The sequence below is a fragment of the Gossypium hirsutum genome, chromosome D08, assembly GCF_007990345.1.
Source record: "Gossypium hirsutum isolate 1008001.06 chromosome D08, Gossypium_hirsutum_v2.1, whole genome shotgun sequence".
Taxonomy (NCBI): Eukaryota; Viridiplantae; Streptophyta; class Magnoliopsida; order Malvales; family Malvaceae; genus Gossypium; species Gossypium hirsutum.
The window spans coordinates 3,031,799-3,050,443 of NC_053444.1; the positions used below are offsets into that span (position 1 = coordinate 3,031,799).

General features: G+C 30.2%; 4 protein-coding genes across 8 annotated transcripts; 1 reads left to right on the forward strand and 3 right to left on the reverse strand.

The window, feature by feature from the left end:
• Positions 1–695: 695 nt before the first annotated feature.
• Positions 696–3,141, reverse strand: LOC107918705 (non-specific lipid transfer protein GPI-anchored 14). The gene is made up of 3 exons (XM_016848289.2): positions 2,528–3,141; positions 1,618–1,731; positions 696–966 (listed from the first exon to the last, which is right to left on the reverse strand). The coding sequence occupies exons 1-3, from the start codon at positions 3,084–3,086 to the stop codon at positions 818–820; spliced, it is 822 nt and encodes a 273-aa protein (XP_016703778.2). The 5' UTR covers positions 3,087–3,141; the 3' UTR covers positions 696–817.
• Positions 3,142–5,763: 2,622 nt separating this feature from the next.
• Positions 5,764–7,847, reverse strand: LOC107918455 (uncharacterized). Of its 3 annotated transcripts, none has more exons than XM_016848026.2 (4): positions 7,612–7,847; positions 6,721–6,828; positions 6,371–6,614; positions 5,764–5,992 (listed from the first exon to the last, which is right to left on the reverse strand). In XM_016848026.2, exons 1-3 carry the CDS (start codon positions 7,678–7,680, stop codon positions 6,381–6,383), a joined length of 411 nt encoding a protein of 136 aa, XP_016703515.1. In that variant the 5' UTR covers positions 7,681–7,847; the 3' UTR covers positions 5,764–5,992; positions 6,371–6,380. The 3 variants fall into 3 exon arrangements, with proteins under 3 accessions (XP_016703515.1, XP_016703514.1, XP_016703512.1); XM_016848025.2 differs by having other exon boundaries at positions 5,764–6,094; XM_016848023.2 differs by having other exon boundaries at positions 5,764–6,614.
• Positions 7,848–8,782: 935 nt separating this feature from the next.
• LOC107918342 (protein ETHYLENE INSENSITIVE 3) lies at positions 8,783–10,323 on the forward strand. Of its 2 annotated transcripts, none has more exons than XM_016847877.2 (2): positions 8,783–9,017; positions 9,860–10,323. In XM_016847877.2, exon 2 carries the CDS (start codon positions 9,898–9,900, stop codon positions 10,258–10,260), a length of 363 nt encoding a protein of 120 aa, XP_016703366.1. In that variant the 5' UTR covers positions 8,783–9,017; positions 9,860–9,897; the 3' UTR covers positions 10,261–10,323. The 2 variants fall into 2 exon arrangements, with proteins under 2 accessions (XP_016703366.1, XP_016703365.1); XM_016847876.2 differs by having other exon boundaries at positions 8,793–9,017; positions 9,818–10,323.
• Positions 10,324–12,336: 2,013 nt separating this feature from the next.
• LOC107918568 (uncharacterized) lies at positions 12,337–15,671 on the reverse strand. Of its 2 annotated transcripts, XM_016848155.2 has the most exons (8): positions 15,378–15,646; positions 15,199–15,283; positions 15,035–15,087; positions 14,901–14,946; positions 14,721–14,798; positions 14,228–14,344; positions 13,045–13,124; positions 12,337–12,811 (listed from the first exon to the last, which is right to left on the reverse strand). In XM_016848155.2, the coding sequence occupies exons 1-8, from the start codon at positions 15,419–15,421 to the stop codon at positions 12,685–12,687; spliced, it is 630 nt and encodes a 209-aa protein (XP_016703644.1). In that variant the 5' UTR covers positions 15,422–15,646; the 3' UTR covers positions 12,337–12,684. The 2 variants fall into 2 exon arrangements, with proteins under 2 accessions (XP_016703644.1, XP_016703643.1); XM_016848154.2 differs by having other exon boundaries at positions 15,199–15,671.
• Between the last annotated feature and the right edge of the window lie 2,974 nt (positions 15,672–18,645).

An 18,645-nucleotide genomic window follows, 5' to 3' on the forward strand; every position in this document is an offset into this window, starting at 1 on the left:
TAAATAATGTAATTAAAACGTTTTAATGTTTGGGGATGAATTCAAATTAAGGGGAATAGATAATATATGGGAACATGCAACATATTTAATTTGTTTCAAGCTAATGTTTCCTACTAACAACGAGTCTAAATCTGACCTTCTTCGGTCAAATTGATTGGTAGTTGGTTGAGTTTAGCCTAAAATAAAGGGTTAAGAGAAAGATTATGAATTGAAAATCGATGTTGAATAGTCGTGCATTTTCAAAGTTTGTTCCTCAATTTTGAAGAGAGCACTCAAGGGTACTTCTCGATGTTTGAATAGGCAAAACCATAACCACTGAAAAGCTTTATGCATAAGGTGACTTAAACCCATAACCATTAGACTACAAAAGATATTACGGACAAGTATGGTTTAACCTGTATGAGTTCAAACATCCCCATGCACAAAGCTCTTCCACAGTCATGGGGTCATCAATTCAGACATCAAAAGATACCCTTAGACACTATCTTCAAAGTCGGAGGACAAAACTTTAAATATGTCATTGTTTAATAATTACTCTTTAATACAATGCCATAAAAAATATTGATTTACATGACGTTTCATATATTAACAATTTTCTAAATAATTATTGTAAAATCAAATTAATGATCGAATTAATTAAACTATTAATTTTTAATTTATCCGATTTAAAATAAATAAATTATTAGATATATATATAAAGCATACACATAAATAATCAAATAAAGAGTTTCTCCTTGACATATCCGAACAATATCAATATGTCAAGCTTTATATTTTTATTATATAATATGACATAATATATATATATATAAAGGAATTAAAAATAAGGCATGAAATAGCAAAGCAGGAAGGTCCATAGAGTAACAATCACCCATGTGTTTCTTCTACAGCCATAGCAATTCCCATGTCCCTTCTGCAACTCTGGGCTCTTTTCTCCTTCACTTGAGCTTATTGGACTCCCTCCCACTGTCATTTCAACATTCCAAATGCATACTTAATCACTTATTTTACCCTCTTAATCTAGGGCTAGACTTTGGATGAACGGTGTGTTTATCTCTAGTAAGGTTAAAAACAACGGTACGGTAGCGGTGAGATTAATTATTGTAGGTGTGAGGTAAAAAATTTTATCGCACCACAACCACCGTCCATCCAAAGGCACCCTTAGTGATTAAATTACAACAATTGAAAATTTCTTTGACTTAATCAAAATTTAATCTTTAAATTATGAAAAAACCTCAAAACTACACATGAATTTCGATTTGATGTAATTATATACATGAAACTTTAATTGTAATTCAAGTATACACATTTAAAGAGAATAAATACATCACTTTATTTTTATATAGATAAATAAAAATATTTATGTATGCAATATGTAAATGTGAAACGATGTTATATCGATAATTGTGTTAGAGGTTCGTAAAAATTAAATCAAATCAAAATTTCATATATAAAATTACATAAAATCGTAGCTCATATATAACATTACATATTTGTATAATTTTAATATTTATCTTTTTTATATTTTGTTAAATTTTTTTCCATTTTAGTACATCAACTATCAATTTAATCTTGTTTTATTCCAAAAAATTAGAATTAGAATTAGAAAAAAAATACCACTTGCAGTAGGAGCAAAAGCAGGGCTTTGGTGACCACCATTGGAAGAGGAGCTCTTGGAAAGCTGATAGAAAACTTGAGCTTCTGGGGAATTGGGATCCATGTGCAACAGCTCTGCATGTTCCTCAGTCAATTATTTATCTATCATTCTAAAAGAAAAAAGATAAAAATAAAATTCTACTCTAATAAACAATAGGTTAATATACATTTGGTACTTGAGTTTTGCTTTAATATTCAATTTAGTACTTAAAAATTTTGTCCCATTTTAGTACCTAAATTTGGCTTCAATTTTCACTTTGGTACCAATTTCTTTTTCAATTTGATACTTGAGGTTTTTTTTGTCTATGTAAAGTACTTAAGTTTGGCTTCAATGTTCAATTTGGTACCTGAGTTTTTTGTATCCCAATTAAGTACCTATATTTATTAAAGCACATATGTCAAACATTCATTGGGTCACGTGATGTCATTTAGTCTGGGTACTAAATTGAACATCGAAGCCAAACTCTAACCTTAAGTATCAAATTGAACATTAAAATTAAACTCAGGTACTAAACAATATATTAACCTTTTAAAAAAACAGTGTGGTTGTTGACACTACTAGTATTTTCCATAAAAGAATTGCCATAAATACACTTACCAACTTCATAAGCATATCTAGTAAGCAAATTTTGATATAATACACTAATAATGACATTGAACTAAAATTTAAAGGGAAAATATGCAATTTAGTCCCTTCGTAAAAAATGAAACTTTAAATTAATATATGATAAAATTAAACTTTAACCCCTCAAAAATTTAATAAATGATACCTCTAAAATATTTATAATTTAATTCCGGCTCTGAGTAAAAAAATTCTAGATTTGATCCTGCCAATTATATATATACATATATGTATGATGTAAAAGCGTACCAGGGCACTTGGAAATATTAGCAGGTGCGTTGCAAACAGAGGGCAAAGACAAAGCAAGTGTGACATTGATATTAAGACCAAGGTCAGGATCATTTCGATCTTTAATTATAATACACAAACACTTCTTGTTGTTCTTCAGAACTTGTTTCAGACCACTGCAACAATCCGGTGTAGGTGCCTTAGCATTTCCCCCGACATAAGGCAAACATGTCGCCAACCCTACTAGCTGCTCCGTGCACTCCTCTTTGTCTTTGTCTTCCCCTGAATCTCCTCCCATAACGCCAGCGGCACTGACCATGAATATCGTTGCTATAACTAGCACCAATATTCTAAGTTTAAGACATAACTCATCGCTGTTTAACATGCTGCTAAGGTGTTTGATAAAAAAACGTAAATGAACCAAACACGCACAGCTGCCTGAAAACTCAACTGGAACGGAGCTTAATATGGTTTTTGGTAGGTTATATATACTGGATTGTAGTGGTTGAGCTTGGGGAAACTGAAGTGGCATGTCCACACTTGTAATAAAATATGGGGGGATGAGGTGGTTGGCTATCATTTGTAGATTTCATTAGTGTTCTTGAGTGTAATAATTAAAGTGGCATTTGCAGTCTGGTGCACTTCCATTGCTTTTAGCTTTTGTTCACATTGTCTCGGCTCCTTATAAAGTTGAGGCTTTTCTTTTTGGTTTTACATTACGCGTGATGGGAAACTGGTTGGTGTGAGGGGTTCAACCGGTAGTGCACTGCCACTTGTCATGCATTTTATCTTTTTATTAAAAAATAACATACATGTTAAACCAAAGAGTAAATTGGTCCTTTCTGTTAAAAATTTTATCCATTTGTATCGTTAAAAATTAGCATTACTGATGGAATAACTAGACAGTTACATGCGGCGTGTCACATGTACCTCATGTTGATGTATAATGACTACCTTTTAATATTAGAAATAAGTTAATTTTTAACAAAAAGGCCAATTTGTTCATTGATTTGATCTAACGTACATGGAATAATTTGCCCATTTTTTTAGTAAATGAGGCAAAATACAATCTAAATCCTAATATAAAGGCCTCTATGATACTTTTTCACCTATTCGAGTTTTATTGTTTTGTCTATAAAAAATGTCTCATAATCCATCGATTGACTGATCAAATCGGTTGAATTGAGAACTAGTTGATATATTGATTTGGATGTAAGAGTTAAATCAGTCTTTGAACAAACCATTCAAAACTGATAAAAAAACAAAAATCAAGACAAAATATTGAAGATGTAACTAGTTGATTTGGTTTTGTAGTTTTTTAATGTGTTCTTTAAATTTTTAAGATTATTTGATTTTTTATTAAATTATTAGTGGATTGACAATCAACTGGTTGAACTGAGACTTGATGATTTGATCGATTTGATCATTATTTCGATTATTAAAACACCGATAATTCAAAAGTTGGAGGTAGAGATATTCATTGGCCAAGTCGGGTCTCCATCAAACCTATATATGTTATTAGTAATTTCACAGTTACTCAAGTTTTAGTCTAGTCTGAAATATCAACCTCAAATTTTGCTTAAATCTATTTATATTTTAAATTCTATTATATTACTTTTTAAATTTTATTTTCATGTTTTTAATTTAATAATACATCGTTAACATATATTTTTTAATGTTTATATGATGGTATTATATAAATTATTGTAGATTTGTTTTTTTAATGATACAAATTACATAATTATTGAAAACAGAAAATAAGATAAGTCCACATTCTCGGACCTTGAACGTTAAAATTTAAATTAACTCATATTTTAAACAAATTTATTTATTTTTATTTAAATTTATATTCATAATGTTTTTACCAAAAATTTCACAAATTTCGAATAATTAACCCAACTCTCAAGTAATATTTAAATTGAGAAAATCAATCTCACATAAACTAATTAAAGACTGTATGATCACCACAAGAGAATAATCTTCACAAATTAAAGTAATTTTAATTAAATTTTAGGTGACAATTAGATAAATTTTATCATTGAGCCCTTTTAATTTTATTTAATTTCAAATTATTTTTAGTGTGAAATGTCACTTATCAAATCCTTTTTCACACATACTTTTTATATTTCAAGGCATGCATTATGACCAATATGTCAGTTTAGCATTAGTAAATATATGCTACCAGTCTTGTTTTCTCAAACAAAATTAGAATTATCTTTGATTATCACTTACATATCATGGCCATCGATTGAGTCTTAACTCGATTGACATTGATATTATTGCCAGTATAGGAGGATGTAAGTTCGAGCGCATTGAAACGCATTATCCTCTTATTTAAAGGTTGAAGAAAACTATGGATAGTTCTAGGCATTGTATTGATGGATCGGATTATATAGACCTGAATCAATTAATATATCCATATTGGAATTTTCTAACTTCTAATATGAGTAATTAAATCTACATTAATTTCACGTAGGTGTTATCAAAGGTTTAATTTCATAATATGGTTGAGATTAGAGCTAATAATGGATTTCACATAAGTGTTATCAAAGGTTAATTTTCATAATATGGCTGAGATTAGAGCTAACAATGGGCCGATTTCGGGTTCAAGTTGGGTTAGTACACTAAATCATGGCTTTTTTTTGGAACAAGTACGTTTTAAAAAAATCCACCACAATATTTTAAATGAAATTATTAGCCACATTAATTAGACTATTGCTTAATCACCTTTTAACTAATCATACAAAATATTTTTGTGGGAATGGGTATATTCAAGCCAAAAATTCACTTCAACATTTTAACTGAAATGATTAACCGTGTTAATTATTTGAACTAACTATAATTATAAAAATAGATGAAAATTATTTCAAATTAAATTATAAACTAAACCTAAAATTGAGTGTGATAAAAGGACCAAAACCACAAATTGATATTATAAAAGTAGATGAGAAAATTATGTTAAATCATAGGAACTAAATCTCAAATATGCATATAATAAAAGAGTAATAAAAGGGCCAAAACCAGAATTTAACATTTTTTTACATTTGTCTTTGGGATAATGGCATGTTTTACCCCTGTATTTTAACAAAATTGTCAATGTAGTACTTCTACTTTCAATTTGTTTGTTTTGGTACCTGTACTTTCTTTCCATCTTATATTTTGGTACCCCACCTGACCGCGTTAAAATGTGTCAGATTTTGGCACAGGCCCATTGGATGAGAGACACGTGACATGATTAATAGGAAAAGTTAAAAAGGTTAGGAGATAAGGACTTGGGAAAATTTTTCCCTTTTCATATTTCTAGATCTTAAATAACGAAAAAGAAAACATATCCCAGGTTATATATCAGCAACAACGTGTGATGATCCTTAATTAAACTAATTAGGAACAAAAAGAAAGGAATAAAATTTAAACTAATAAACAAAGTCCCTTACTCTATATCTAACAGATTATCATCTCCCCCATGAGGTAAAAAAACCAATGAAGCTGGTCATCATCATCATCGTCATCAACAGCATCAAGAGGAAGAAGAAGAGCAGCCATTAGTTCCAACATGAGCAACACTATTGTTTTCGAAGTTCGAAGCCTCTAAAACAAGGTATCGATTTTGAGTTTTGTGGATAGAGAATAAGTAAAAATAAACACTTTATAAGAGCTTTCTCCGTCTTGCGTCTAACCCAATTCGAGTTTAAAATAATGAGACCCAAATTAACTACGGATACAACAGAATAAGAAACTTACTTTCTGTTCCCCAATAGACAAAACAAAACGATTAATGCAATGGTATATTCTAGTCATACGACATATCCCCAAAAACCCGAAAACAAATTAGTATTAGAACAAAGTATGGGGGAGGTGACTGACCGGTGAAACATCAATTGTCGGGTTTGTTGTCGTCTTCGTTGTTGCCAAGAGGGTTATCGGTACTGATTGATGCAGCCAAATTGCGTCGCTCATCAGCATTGGCAGTAATAACCGGCATCCATACATCGGCAGTGCCACTCAAAAGGGATCGCACCTGCGGGTCTGCTGCCATGGCAGAGGATATCATCTCATCCACACCGTCTAACTTAGCCGATAACTTGTCCAACTCTCTCGCGATTTCCAGCTGATAACACATAAATACATATAAGATTAAGAAATAAGAAGACAAAAGTGAGCAATTTCCGACTGATAGAGAATAGTTCCGGATTTGGCCCTGGAAAAATATATACCTCATCAAGGCTGTGTGTAGACTTGGAAGGAACTTTTGTAACCTCCAATCCAAGGGCTTCGATTTTCGAACGCAGTTCAACTTCTTCCTGGTTAGTCAATGCTTCTACCTATATATATATATGAATCACAAAGCATGGTGTTAATTAAGGCTTAGAGGAATCAAGCTTGAACAAACAAGCCTCTGTTCTTATTCATTAGTCTGTTTTTAAGCTTATTCGCGTGTTGTTCGTTAATAATTTCAAATTTGTGCTCGTGTTTCTCTACTTCAAATAATGTGTTCATTTTTCTTCTTTAAATTAAACAAACTTATTAGTGAACAATAACGAAGGTTTCTGCGAAGAATGTTCATTAAGAAAGAATTGAATATATTCGCAATGTTCACAAACAATTATAAATCTAAACCTAATAATGAATGATAATTTAAAAAAAGAAAAAAACATAAATGAACATATTTCTTACACAGTAATACTTATTGATTATATAATAATCCAATAATAAACAAACTTAAACAAACATAAACAAGCTCGTTCATGTTCAATTTGTTTAAAAAACGAGACATAATTCGTTTATTTAGCTCAATAAACAATAAAAAATCTAACTATTGATCAAAAAGCTTGATTCATTTAGAGCCCTAGTGTGAATCTGTAATCTAGCATATGAATACCGGTAGCAATTTGGATCCTTAACCAAACAATAATTCAATGTCTTCGTTTTGGTAGGGCAAAAAGAAAAGAGATAAAGGAAAAACGAATGCGAAATTTGTTCATTAAGTCGAAACAATTTCAGTAGTAAATCAAGTGAATTTCGATTCATTAAGACCGAAACCTAAGAATGGAGAAGGAATTGAACAAAATAGGGGGTAAAATTGAATGAAATATCGAAAAATATACCTGATGGAGTAGATTGGAAAGGAGGTGGAAAAACTGTGCGTCTGCCGTTTTGCCTTCTTCGGCTGCCATTGAAAATCTTTGAAATCTATGTGATGATTGATCTCAAATCTCAATAATTTCATCTCAATAATTTCTTCACCGAGTTGCCTAAGTTTTTTCCTTTTTACCTTCAGAATCCCATTTGCCACGTCTTTGACTCGTTAAATAGCTCCTTCCATCACTTACACCTGCCAGTGTCCCCATACGCTCCTACTTCCCTTACCCCATTATTATTTTTTTCTTAATTATTGGTTAAAATTTTCCATAAGTCCCTGTACTCTTGGTAAATTTAAAATTTAGTCTCTCTACCCTTATTTCTAAGAATTTAACCTTTCTACTTTTTATAACGTCATTATTTTAATTATATTGTTACCAAGTAAGTATCTTTTTATTTGAAAATGTCAGGCAAATAAATCTAACAAAAAAAAATAGTGTTAACAAGTAAACCTAAAATATAAAAAGTTGAGAGATTAAATTGATGGAAATAAAAGTATATGAACTAAATTCTAAATTTACCAAAAGTACAAGGACTTATGATATATCTTAACTTTAATTATTATTAACATTAGATTAATTATCACATCCTCATTTCTCAATATATAAAAATAATAATTAATTTATACAAAATAAAAATCAGGGTTTGAAAAATATAAAATATTTAGAAAGTTTGATATATTTTTATTTTGAATTTAAATAACTTTTTATAAATTTTATACAAAAAGTATAAAAGACAAAAACGCTTTATAATAAGAGTTTATAATATTTGTTAACTGCTTTAAATTTTAGTTTTTTTTTTAAAATATTTTCATTCATTTTATAACGTTAACTTAATCAAATATTTAAATTATGGTATAAATTTATTTTTATCATTTCCATTTACATTCAAGTCAATTTCAAGTTTAAATTATTTCGAATTTAGATCAGATATCATTCATGTTTGACAGGGGCGAAATTGAGGGTGACCGAAATTAAATTATAATATTTACGATAGTAAAAATATAATTTTACCATTTTAATAATTTATTTATAATTTTTAAAAAATTAAATCAATTTTTTATAATTTTAAGAGTGACCAAAATATAATTTTATCTTTCAATTTAAAATTTTAAAGAATTTAAATGAATTTTTTTCCATTTTAGGGGTCCTGCCAACCCCTAGTTTCACCTTCCCCTCTTTCTCTCTAATAATTTATATTCCTCTTTTAAGAGAGTAGAACTTATAAAATCCATTTCCCTCTTTCTCTGTCCATCCATTTCTCCCTCTTTTTTTCTTTTTCTTCTTTTTTATCCTCTCAAAATCCTTTTTCTGATGCAAAATTTACTCCTTTTTAGTTTTGTGGAGTATGTCAAAAGCTGGGGTTTTTCCTGGTAAGTTCTTCTGGTGTGGATCTTTATGTAGCTTATTTTATATGGGTTTTTGATCATTGGTCCATAAATTCAAGGATTGATTTCATATTGGACCTGAGTTTTGATCGCATGGAATGGGGTTTTCAGCTAATTTTCTGATTTGGGTTTTGATTATTTGTTGATGAAGTTAAGGGTTTTCTTTGGCCAAAAATAAAGTTGAAGTTTTGATTGCCTTGGCTTGGTCTTCTTCTTTTTTTGCTATTGATTTGAAAAGAAAAAAAAAAGTTGAGATTTTGATTGTCTATTTATGTTTTCTACTTATTTTCTAACACGGGTTTTTAATCATTGGTTGATACAGTTAAGCTTCTCTTTCTGTCAGATCCAATCAATTTGAGCTTAGTTCTATTTTTCCATTTACTTCTTCATCTTGAAGTCTTTATTTTTAAACAAACTGATAGTCTGGAGATCTGACTTGTATCTGATAGTTCCTTGGTTTTTGTTTTGTTCCTTAAGATTTATGAATCGTAGTTTCTCTTTATTTTCCCGTTTATCTTTCTTATGTCATGATAATTAAAAAACTCATATATGCAGATGATCAGCTGATAGGCTACTTTGATCTGTTTAATTTTTTGATTACTTCATCTATGTTTCTTTAGCCAGAGTTTACATATATGTATACATGTATATACATATGTGTCTGTTTGTGTGTGGTGTTAAATTTATATTTTGACTGTGTATATAATTTTATTGGTTAGATGCTGCAAGTTTATCAGGGAACTTTGGGTATTTGTTAACCAGTATATTTATTCAATTTTTAATAGGTTAACTAAGGCCTATTTTTGGGTGGGTTGAACTTATATCAGTACTAGCAGATTAGAGGTTCTCTCAAGTTTCAGACGAGATGGGAATTTGTGGGGATAAGGGTTTCTTCAGTGCTCCACTTGGGGAAAAAGATGTGGCAGCCTCACAAATTGAACCAGAGGCGACGGTGGAGGATGATTATAGTGATGAAGAAATTGATGTGGATGAACTTGAGAGGAGGATATGGAGGGACAAAATGCGTCTCAAACGGCTTAAAGAGCAGAATAAGTGCAAGGAGGGGATTGATATTGCTAAACAGCGCCTGTCACAAGAACAGGCGAGGAGAAAGATGTGGGGGTTCTCACGGCAGAATAAGTGCAAGGAGGGGATTGATATTGCTAAACAGCGCCGATCACAAGAACAGGCGAGGAGAAAGAAGATGTGGGGGTTCACACGGCTGTGATCAAGCATATATGCTCGTTTTCTTTAGTTTTGGAATGGGTCAGAAGATTTCTTTCTGACCATTTTCAAATTTTTTGATGTTGTAAAACTATATAACATATGGATTATGATGTAGAATTTTATTTTAACCTTTTCTTAATATAAGTTAATTATGTTTATGTAGAATATAATTCTCAAGTTATATTTTGAGTTTAGTAAATTTTATTATTAAGAATTTTATGAACTTATATATCATTATTAAATTATATTTAATATTAATTATTTTAAATTGTATAAATTCATATAAGAAAATTTATTATCAAGAATTTTATGAAATTATATATCATTATTAAATTATATTTAATATTAATTATTTTAAATTGTATAAGTTCATATAAGAAAATTTATTATCAAAAATTTTATGAAATTATATATCATTATTAAATTATATTTAATATTAATTATTTTAAATTATATAAATTCATATAAGAAAATTTATTATCAAGAATTTTATGAAATTATATATTATTATTAAATTATATTTAATAATAATTATTTTAAATTATACAAATTCATATAAGAAAATTTATTAGTTTTAATTATTTTAAATTTTATTAAATTATATATTTTAATTAAAATATATTTAATATTAATTATTTCAAATTATATTTTATAGTATCATATATTATGATTTTAGTAAATTCATATAAGAATATTGATTATTAAAAATTTTATTAAATTATATATTTTAATTAAAATATATTTAATAATAATTATGTTAAATTATTTTTTATAGTATCATATATTATGATTTGAGTAAATTCATATAAGAATATTAATTATTAAGAATTTTATTAAATTATATATTTTAATTATAATATATTTAATAATAATTATGTTAAATTATATTTTATAGTATCATATATTATGATTTGAGTAAATGCATATAAGAATATTGATTATTAAGAATTTTATTAAATTATATATTTTAATTATAATATATTTAATAATAATTATGTTTAAATATGATTAAATTATTTATTATTGATATTAATAATTTTATTAAAATTTAAATAACAATAACAATAATCATTTACCCAAATAAATTTATGCTAAGGATATTCTAGTCATTTTAGTTTTTTTCATTATGCTATTACACCTCTATTCCATTCAACCAAACACAAGAATACTATTATGCCTCTATTCCATTACATTCAACCAAACAATTGATTTGCTATTACGCCTCTATTCCATTACACCTATATTCCAATACAGCGAACCAAACGTGTTGTTAGATCGGTAGGATTTAAAGCTTAGGTTTTTTTGGGATCGAATACATAATATAGTCTATTTGAGTTAGGATAATTTTGAGTTAAGATAGTTTCGAGTTCATGTAAATTCAATTTTGCTTTCTAGACTTTTTGAATTTCGAGTTCAAATCAAAATTGACAATTTTATTGATCTAATTATGTTGTCAGTCTTCATACTTGTAAAACTTTTGAAATTTAATCTGTCTACTTCGAATTCTAAGAATTTAGTCCTTTTTCTTGTCTGATTTAAAATTAAAGTCTATTTATAACATTATTAATTAGCTTCAATTAGATTTGGACATGTGTTATAAATTGGATTTTTAAAAAAACGAAACTTTGAATTTTAAAATAAAATAACATTATTAATTTCAGAGATTAAATTTCAAATGTAAAATAACATGCAGATTAGATGCATAATTAGACTAAAATGATTTAACATAGAACTTCTAATACTCATTATCATGAAAATGTATTTTTTTTTTATAAAATTGACTGTTTAAAATTTAAAACATATATATAAACAACTTTAATATGATAAAATTATTATGTTGTTTGACATGAGAATTAATATCGTACTGCACCTCGATTATATATAAAAATACCCTTATTATATTATTATTTAGCTTATAATTTATTAAATTATTATATTATATCATAACACCAAACATCAAACTTAGTCAAGTAGTTTATTAGAAGCATAGATAATGCTTATTTTATCAAAATTTGTCCTACCAACATAAGCAAAACCTATATGTCTTCTAATATAATGATATCACTATAAAATTTGGTTAATTAAAGTAATTATTTATTCATACTAATAAAAACCAAGGTAATTAGTAGTAACTAAACTAACAGGGTGTGGTTTTTAACCATCCACCCTTCCCTTGATATTGAGAACCTATTCCAAAGCCAATAATACCACACCATTAACAAATCAATATGAAGCTCTAAACCCCAACTATAACACTCACACTTGAACATAAAAACTTGGGTCACTGCCTTTACACTCTAGTAGTTCCTACTCTATTATTAAAAAAAAAAAAACCTACCATATATATAAAATAAACTCATCATATCAGGAATTCAGGAGGCCCCTGTATGTCATTACTTTCTTCGGATGCTTGCTAATCGTCCCATCAGTTCCCTACGGCTGCAGCTGCAGCAGCAGCAGCATCACTTCGGAACTGTTCTACAAGGGGAGGTAGCAGAAGTGCAAGCCTTGTTTTGTATCTCACGATTCGTTTCAAACGTTCTTGTCGTAACCTATGACAAAAACAACAATCATTGGTCGTATACACAGTCATCTTAGGCGTTCTGTGTTGAAATTCGAAAAGATACTATTTGAGGATAAATGAGAAACAAAGTGAAAAACATTGGAAAAAATGAATTAAAAGATTAATGTTTCAATTTCTCAGACACCAGAATAAAATGACTACAGCAGCTAAATTTCATGAGAAATTCACCAAATTGCAAATAATGAATTAAAAGAAACTTACCTTGATCTAACCTTTTTAGCCCGATTAATATGCCTTTTCAACAGATCTTCTGTTGACAAATACTCAACTGATTGCTCGTCCTAAAATCAGGAAACAGGAATCAGCTCAGTCTAAGAAAGGAAAAAAAACAAATATGAAATTGCTTATTCTGGTTTTAAGAACTACTGCAAGAATGCCAACGAACATGCAACTGCCCTTATTATCAGAAATAAGCAGATGACCCAGGAGCTAATCAAGGATTAACGGTAACAGCAACACTAAGTGCATATGATTATGATATGCAACCAGCCAGATAAATTTGGATATAGACCAAAAGACAAACAAAAACTAAAATAAGAAGAGAACAGTATCCCAAACATCTTAGATGTAAAAAGCTCATCTCGTGTAAGAAAAATACTCGGGAGGGAGGGGGGAGAGAGGGGGAGAGAGAGAGAGAGAGGAGGCTGCAGTTTATAAACATCATACACTAGTGGCAGTGTGACGCTAATTTTTTTATAAGAGTCGAGAAAACTGTGATGTTGACATGAGAGATTGATTCAATCTAATGAATATTTTGCGTACATCCTTAGAAGATTCTCACATAGATAAGAAAATTTAACCCGGACCCAAGAAGCTAGATAACTTTATAATCTTCACAATTCATTTTAATTATTAATTATATGGGCTGACGCTCATGTCTAGGATGTTAACCGTGACCACAAATTGAGTTATTACACGATACAGTCATGCTGGAGTCGTGTAATGCAAGCAGTGAATTGGAAATTTAGCAGTTTTGCATAAAGACAGCTGTTCTTAAATGCATTCCAGCTCATATACCTGCATGAGCATTTGGCATTCCTATACTTTTCAGCTGAATGCTCTTAGACTAGTTATCATTGCACCAGGTACTATTAGAATCTCTCTCTCACACACATACATACACAACTCTTAAACTCTTCCTCAAATCATTTCATGACTTGCATTTTTGTATAGAGGCAGCTGTTGAAATGTGACCCTAACTCCTATATTTGTCATGCACACCCACCTTACAACTTCACAAATCTTACTTGCATCATTTTATGACTTGCATTAATTATTGTTTTGTGACTATGGCTAAAAAGATTAATAATAACTTGAGAAACATATGAAAAGTGAAAGAAAAAAAAAAGTTGCCATTATAACAAAACCATCAAAGGGAACTAACCTCCTTTTTATCCTCCTCTACTTGTTCTTCTCTATCTTCTGCTTCCTTTGGCAAACTACCCGTAACCGGTATAGGTAAAGGTTGTGGAAGAGACTTGAAAATATCTCCATATTGGGGCTGCCATATAATTAACATTACTAGGCGCAATAGAATGAATGAAACCAAGAAGCAACTAGGTCTGACAATGGAACTCCCTACTCAGCCACATAAAAGGGGGGGGGGGGGAATTGCATACAATTGAATCTTATTTTCATTGTTGGGTTCATGAGAATTCAATTGTCCCAGTACTTAAAAGTTGAACCATCACTACATAAATACCAGTAAAAAAAATAAACCACTACTACATGCCTAAAACTTGCTCAGTTGACATGCTTATTAAAGATAAATGTGTTCTTGCAGGAAATTACTGTTCTGGGCAAAGTGAGTCGTTCATATGCTCCATGGAAGGTAAACTTTAAATGAATTACCAGGAAAAAAAAAAGGGGGGACAAACCTGAGGTTCGTCTGGGAACCCATTTCTCAACCATGAACGGCAAAGAGAATAAATCGAAGCCCCGTCAGATATTCTGACCTGCAAGAAAAGGTGATCAAAGGCAATTAGCGTAGAAACATAGTGAAATGAAAATGCAATGACCGAACCAGAATATAAGGGCAATGCGATGTGAAAGCTTACCTTTCGGTCCCTAACATTGACAAGAGAATCATCTTTGGTTCTCTCCCTAGGCAAAGCAGAGTAAAGAAGTTAGAATTGGCTTTAAGGTTGAAACGAGATATGCAATTTATTCTTAAAGATGAGAGATACACTACCTAACACCTTTATATCCTTTAGTTTCAGCATGTGAAAATGGCGATGAAGCAACCTAAATAATATAAAAAAAAAAGTTGAATTTGGAATAAATAGCACATCAAGTGGAGAGTGAAATTTGAAAACCCAAAACGGTAAACGTCTGAAAAAAAGAGAAATAACGAACCTTGGGATGGAGAGAAGGGGGGAGGCCTTTAAGAGGAGGATGGAAGTGAGTAGGCTGGGGAAGTGGTGGCGGTGGAGGCGGCGGCCTGGGGTTGCCAAAGGGATGAGAATGAGAATGAGGATGAGGATGATAAGGAAGGATAGGGCGACAAGAGTGGTTTGTTGAAAGGAAACCCCTACCGGAGGACGCTACTGGGTACACCACCGCAGCTGTTGGCGGGCATTGCTGTTCGTGATATGATGTTGTAATCGGTGTTGCTTTAGCCGTTGTCGGTGGGCATGGCCCTCTCATAGTCATAGTCACTCCTACCCCTCCTGCTGCGACTACCACCGCCGTAGCCGCCGCGTTCGCTCCGCTGCTTGATCCCCGAATTGCGGTCGTCGGACTCGAACTTGTGTTTGACATCTTCTTCAACCTTACGCGCCCTAAAATTTTCAATTCGAAAACCTATAATTTAGAAGCGGGTGTTATTAAATTCTAGTACCTGTTTTTGTTTTGTTGATAAATTAATATTTAGTCCTTGAATTTAATTTTTTTCCATCTTTGTCCCTAAACTTTTTTGTCGACATTATTTTCAAAACTTAGTAGTTTTTTTCTCAATTTGATCCTTAAACTTAGTTTTCTTAATGACGAAAATCTTCAATGATGATGTGGTATAATATCATAGTGACACCTCATCATATTTTGATCAAAATTAAAAAAAATTGTCAAATTCCAAAATCAATATATACAAAAAAAAAAATTAGAATCCAAGCTTATCTCTTTTTCTTGTATTTAATAAATATTAATATTGTTTCTCGGCTTTTATTTTGAAATTAAAAATAGAAGGATTACATCACATGAAAAATTATTATTCATATTCAGAAATGAAGTTAGAAATCTCATTTTAGAGGAACAGCATATATATAATAGGAGTGAAGTTAAAATTACGACAATATCAAAATATATGTCAATTATATATAATGATTTAAATAAAAAATATTTGTCTAATTTGTTTTTTAATTTGAATATTTTTTAATTTAAAAATACTTTATTTGATTTAAAAAATATATATGTCAATTTAAAGATTGAGCTAAGCAACAAAAAGTTTTGCTATTTGATATAAAAACTTATAATATTTTTTAAATTTTTAAATATTATAAATTATGTTTGTGATTACTAATTTAGGATATTCTATAATTATTAAAGTTTCAATTTCTAAAAAAATATAATATAATTAATTATTGAAATTTTCATTTTCGAACAAATTAAAATTTTCAGCTTTCAAAAAATTGCTTTTAGAAACTATGCTAAACACACCTAACTCTGGTACCATAACTAACTAACAGAAGTTATAAGCAACTACTTAACAGATTATTTGACCAGCTAACAGCTAACAACCACTAATAGTCTAATAAGTAGGGGTGTTTAAACTTCGGTTAAAATCGAATTAACTGATTGAACTGATCTAATTCGGTTAATTGGTCGGTGGTTGAACTTAGTTCGGTCGGAGGATGGTTAATGATTTTTTGGAATTTCAATTATTAGTTAATTCGGTTCGAAGTCGGGTAATTAACTGAATTAATTGAAATTATGTAGTGCTTTTAATTATGTAGTATTTCAAGACTTGAAATTTCGGTTAATTCGGTTAACTTTCAAGATAGATGAGCATTATCAATGTATTTTTTTTATATGTTTTATACTTGTTTTAACCAAAAAAACAATAACATCTAAATTTCGGTTATTCAGTTAACTGACTGAATTAACCGAAAATTTTCGATTTTTTTTTGAAAAAAAGATTGATTTGATTAACGGTTAAAGGATTATACAATTCGATTAATGCTAGTTTGGTTCAGCTAATAACCGAACCAATCGTTTGAACACCCCTATTAATAAGACTAAATTAAATTTTTTGGAGTTGTTAAATGTAATTTTACATTCATAAGTGGTGATATAAAGATAATTTAAAAATGTAGGGAGGGCAAATGAAAATTTACCAATTTATTCAAATATATATAGCATGGCTTTCGAAATGTTCAAGAAATAGAAGGGTGCCACTAGCTACGTCCCTACTTCTCAAATTTAAGAATATTCTAATTAAATTCTCAGAGTATAGTATCGTATTAAATAAAATTTTTTGTCGCGTTAGTCATTAGTTTGGATGTCAAATGTCAACTCAAGTAGGGGTGAGCAAAATTCGATTCGATTTAAAAAATTTGATAAATAATTAAAATTTTGAATTAAATAGGGGTGAGCAAAATCATTATATTGTTTATGTAATTAAATAATATTGTAATTCAGTAACTAGCTAAATAATTAGTCTATGTAAATACAACATTAAGTATAAATAATAGGATTCGTTAACTCGACTCGACTTGACTCGAATTTTTTTTACTCGATTCGATTCAATTTGAAAAAAATTTCAAATTGAGTTTGATTGCTAAAATAAGATTCGTCAACTCGACTAACTCAAAAATTTTTTACTCGATTCGACTCGACTCAATTGAATACTCACCCTTAAACTCAAGTTTAACGCAGAGCATATGAAAAGCACATAAACCAATTTGTAAAATCATATTTAACATATAAAAAAAAGTAATAATCTTCAACATTCAATATTTCATTATGTCATATTTAAACTATCAATGTGATAAATGCGTACGTATTTAAAAATTTGCTACACATACTTTAAACATACTCTACATCAAATTCCAACCACATTTACAGCATATTTGTTTGGGTTGAATGGCTATTCCATTCAGGCCCAATTTTGATTTCCACAGTCAAACTCTCCAAAACAAATGTTTGGTTGGGCTTAATTCAATTATGGGAAAGGTTGTTTAACTTGTCTATTATTGCTGAACACGAAATAGCCATTCCTTAGTCTCTGTTCAGAATCTCAACTCAATATATTTGACGATAGAGGAATCCATCCATGCCCTCATTTTTCACGAGCTTCTTCCCTAACTAATCTTGTGTAAGTGTCACAGACTTAGAGTTTTCCCATGTGATCCGTGCGGCCTTAGACAGTTTTTTTGCTAAAAAACACCTAAGTCCGTGACAGTTGGTATCCGAGCTAGTGTTTGTAGGCACCGCTGAAAAATGTCAAAAGAAGTTGCTGAGAATGTTGAGGGAATGGAGACCCGTGGGAGGGCTAGGAAAGCTAGTCGTTCGAGGGACATACTGTCAGCTTTAAAAGATCGAGTCGTCACTCTCGAGGAATCTGTGGGAGATATCAATGAGAGGATTGATGACATCGATGATAGACTCCATGATGGGTTGCAGTTAGGGGTGTGCATAATTCGGGTAAAACCGAAAAAATTCGGTTAACCGACCGAATTCGGTTAATCGGTCGGTTAACCGAATTTTTTCGGTCGGGGGTCGGTTAATTTTTTTATGATTTTTCGGTTAACGGTTAATTCGGTTCGAAACCGGTCGGTTAACCGAAAAAATTAATAAATAAAATTA

Coding starts and splice junctions, on each gene's coding strand:
- LOC107918705 (XM_016848289.2), bottom strand. CDS start 3,086: ATGATAGCCAACCACCTCATCCCCCCATATTTTATTACAAGTGTGGAC. Junction 1,732..2,527: donor TAATATTTCCAAGTGCCCTG/GTACGCTTTTAC, acceptor AGGAACATGCAG/AGCTGTTGCACATGGATCCC. Junction 967..1,617: donor TTTTGCTCCTACTGCAAGTG/GTATTTTTTTTC, acceptor TTGAAATGACAG/TGGGAGGGAGTCCAATAAGC.
- LOC107918455 (XM_016848026.2), bottom strand. CDS start 7,680: ATGGCAGCCGAAGAAGGCAAAACGGCAGACGCACAGTTTTTCCACCTC. Junction 6,829..7,611: donor TTTCCAATCTACTCCATCAG/GTATATTTTTCG, acceptor ATATATATATAG/GTAGAAGCATTGACTAACCA. Junction 6,615..6,720: donor CTACACACAGCCTTGATGAG/GTATATATTTTT, acceptor ATGTGTTATCAG/CTGGAAATCGCGAGAGAGTT.
- LOC107918342 (XM_016847877.2), top strand. CDS start 9,898: ATGGGAATTTGTGGGGATAAGGGTTTCTTCAGTGCTCCACTTGGGGAA.
- LOC107918568 (XM_016848154.2), bottom strand. CDS start 15,603: ATGTCAAACACAAGTTCGAGTCCGACGACCGCAATTCGGGGATCAAGC. Junction 14,799..14,900: donor TCAATGTTAGGGACCGAAAG/GTAAGCTTTCAC, acceptor CTTTTCTTGCAG/GTCAGAATATCTGACGGGGC. Junction 12,812..13,044: donor GCTAAAAAGGTTAGATCAAG/GTAAGTTTCTTT, acceptor TTTTTGTCATAG/GTTACGACAAGAACGTTTGA.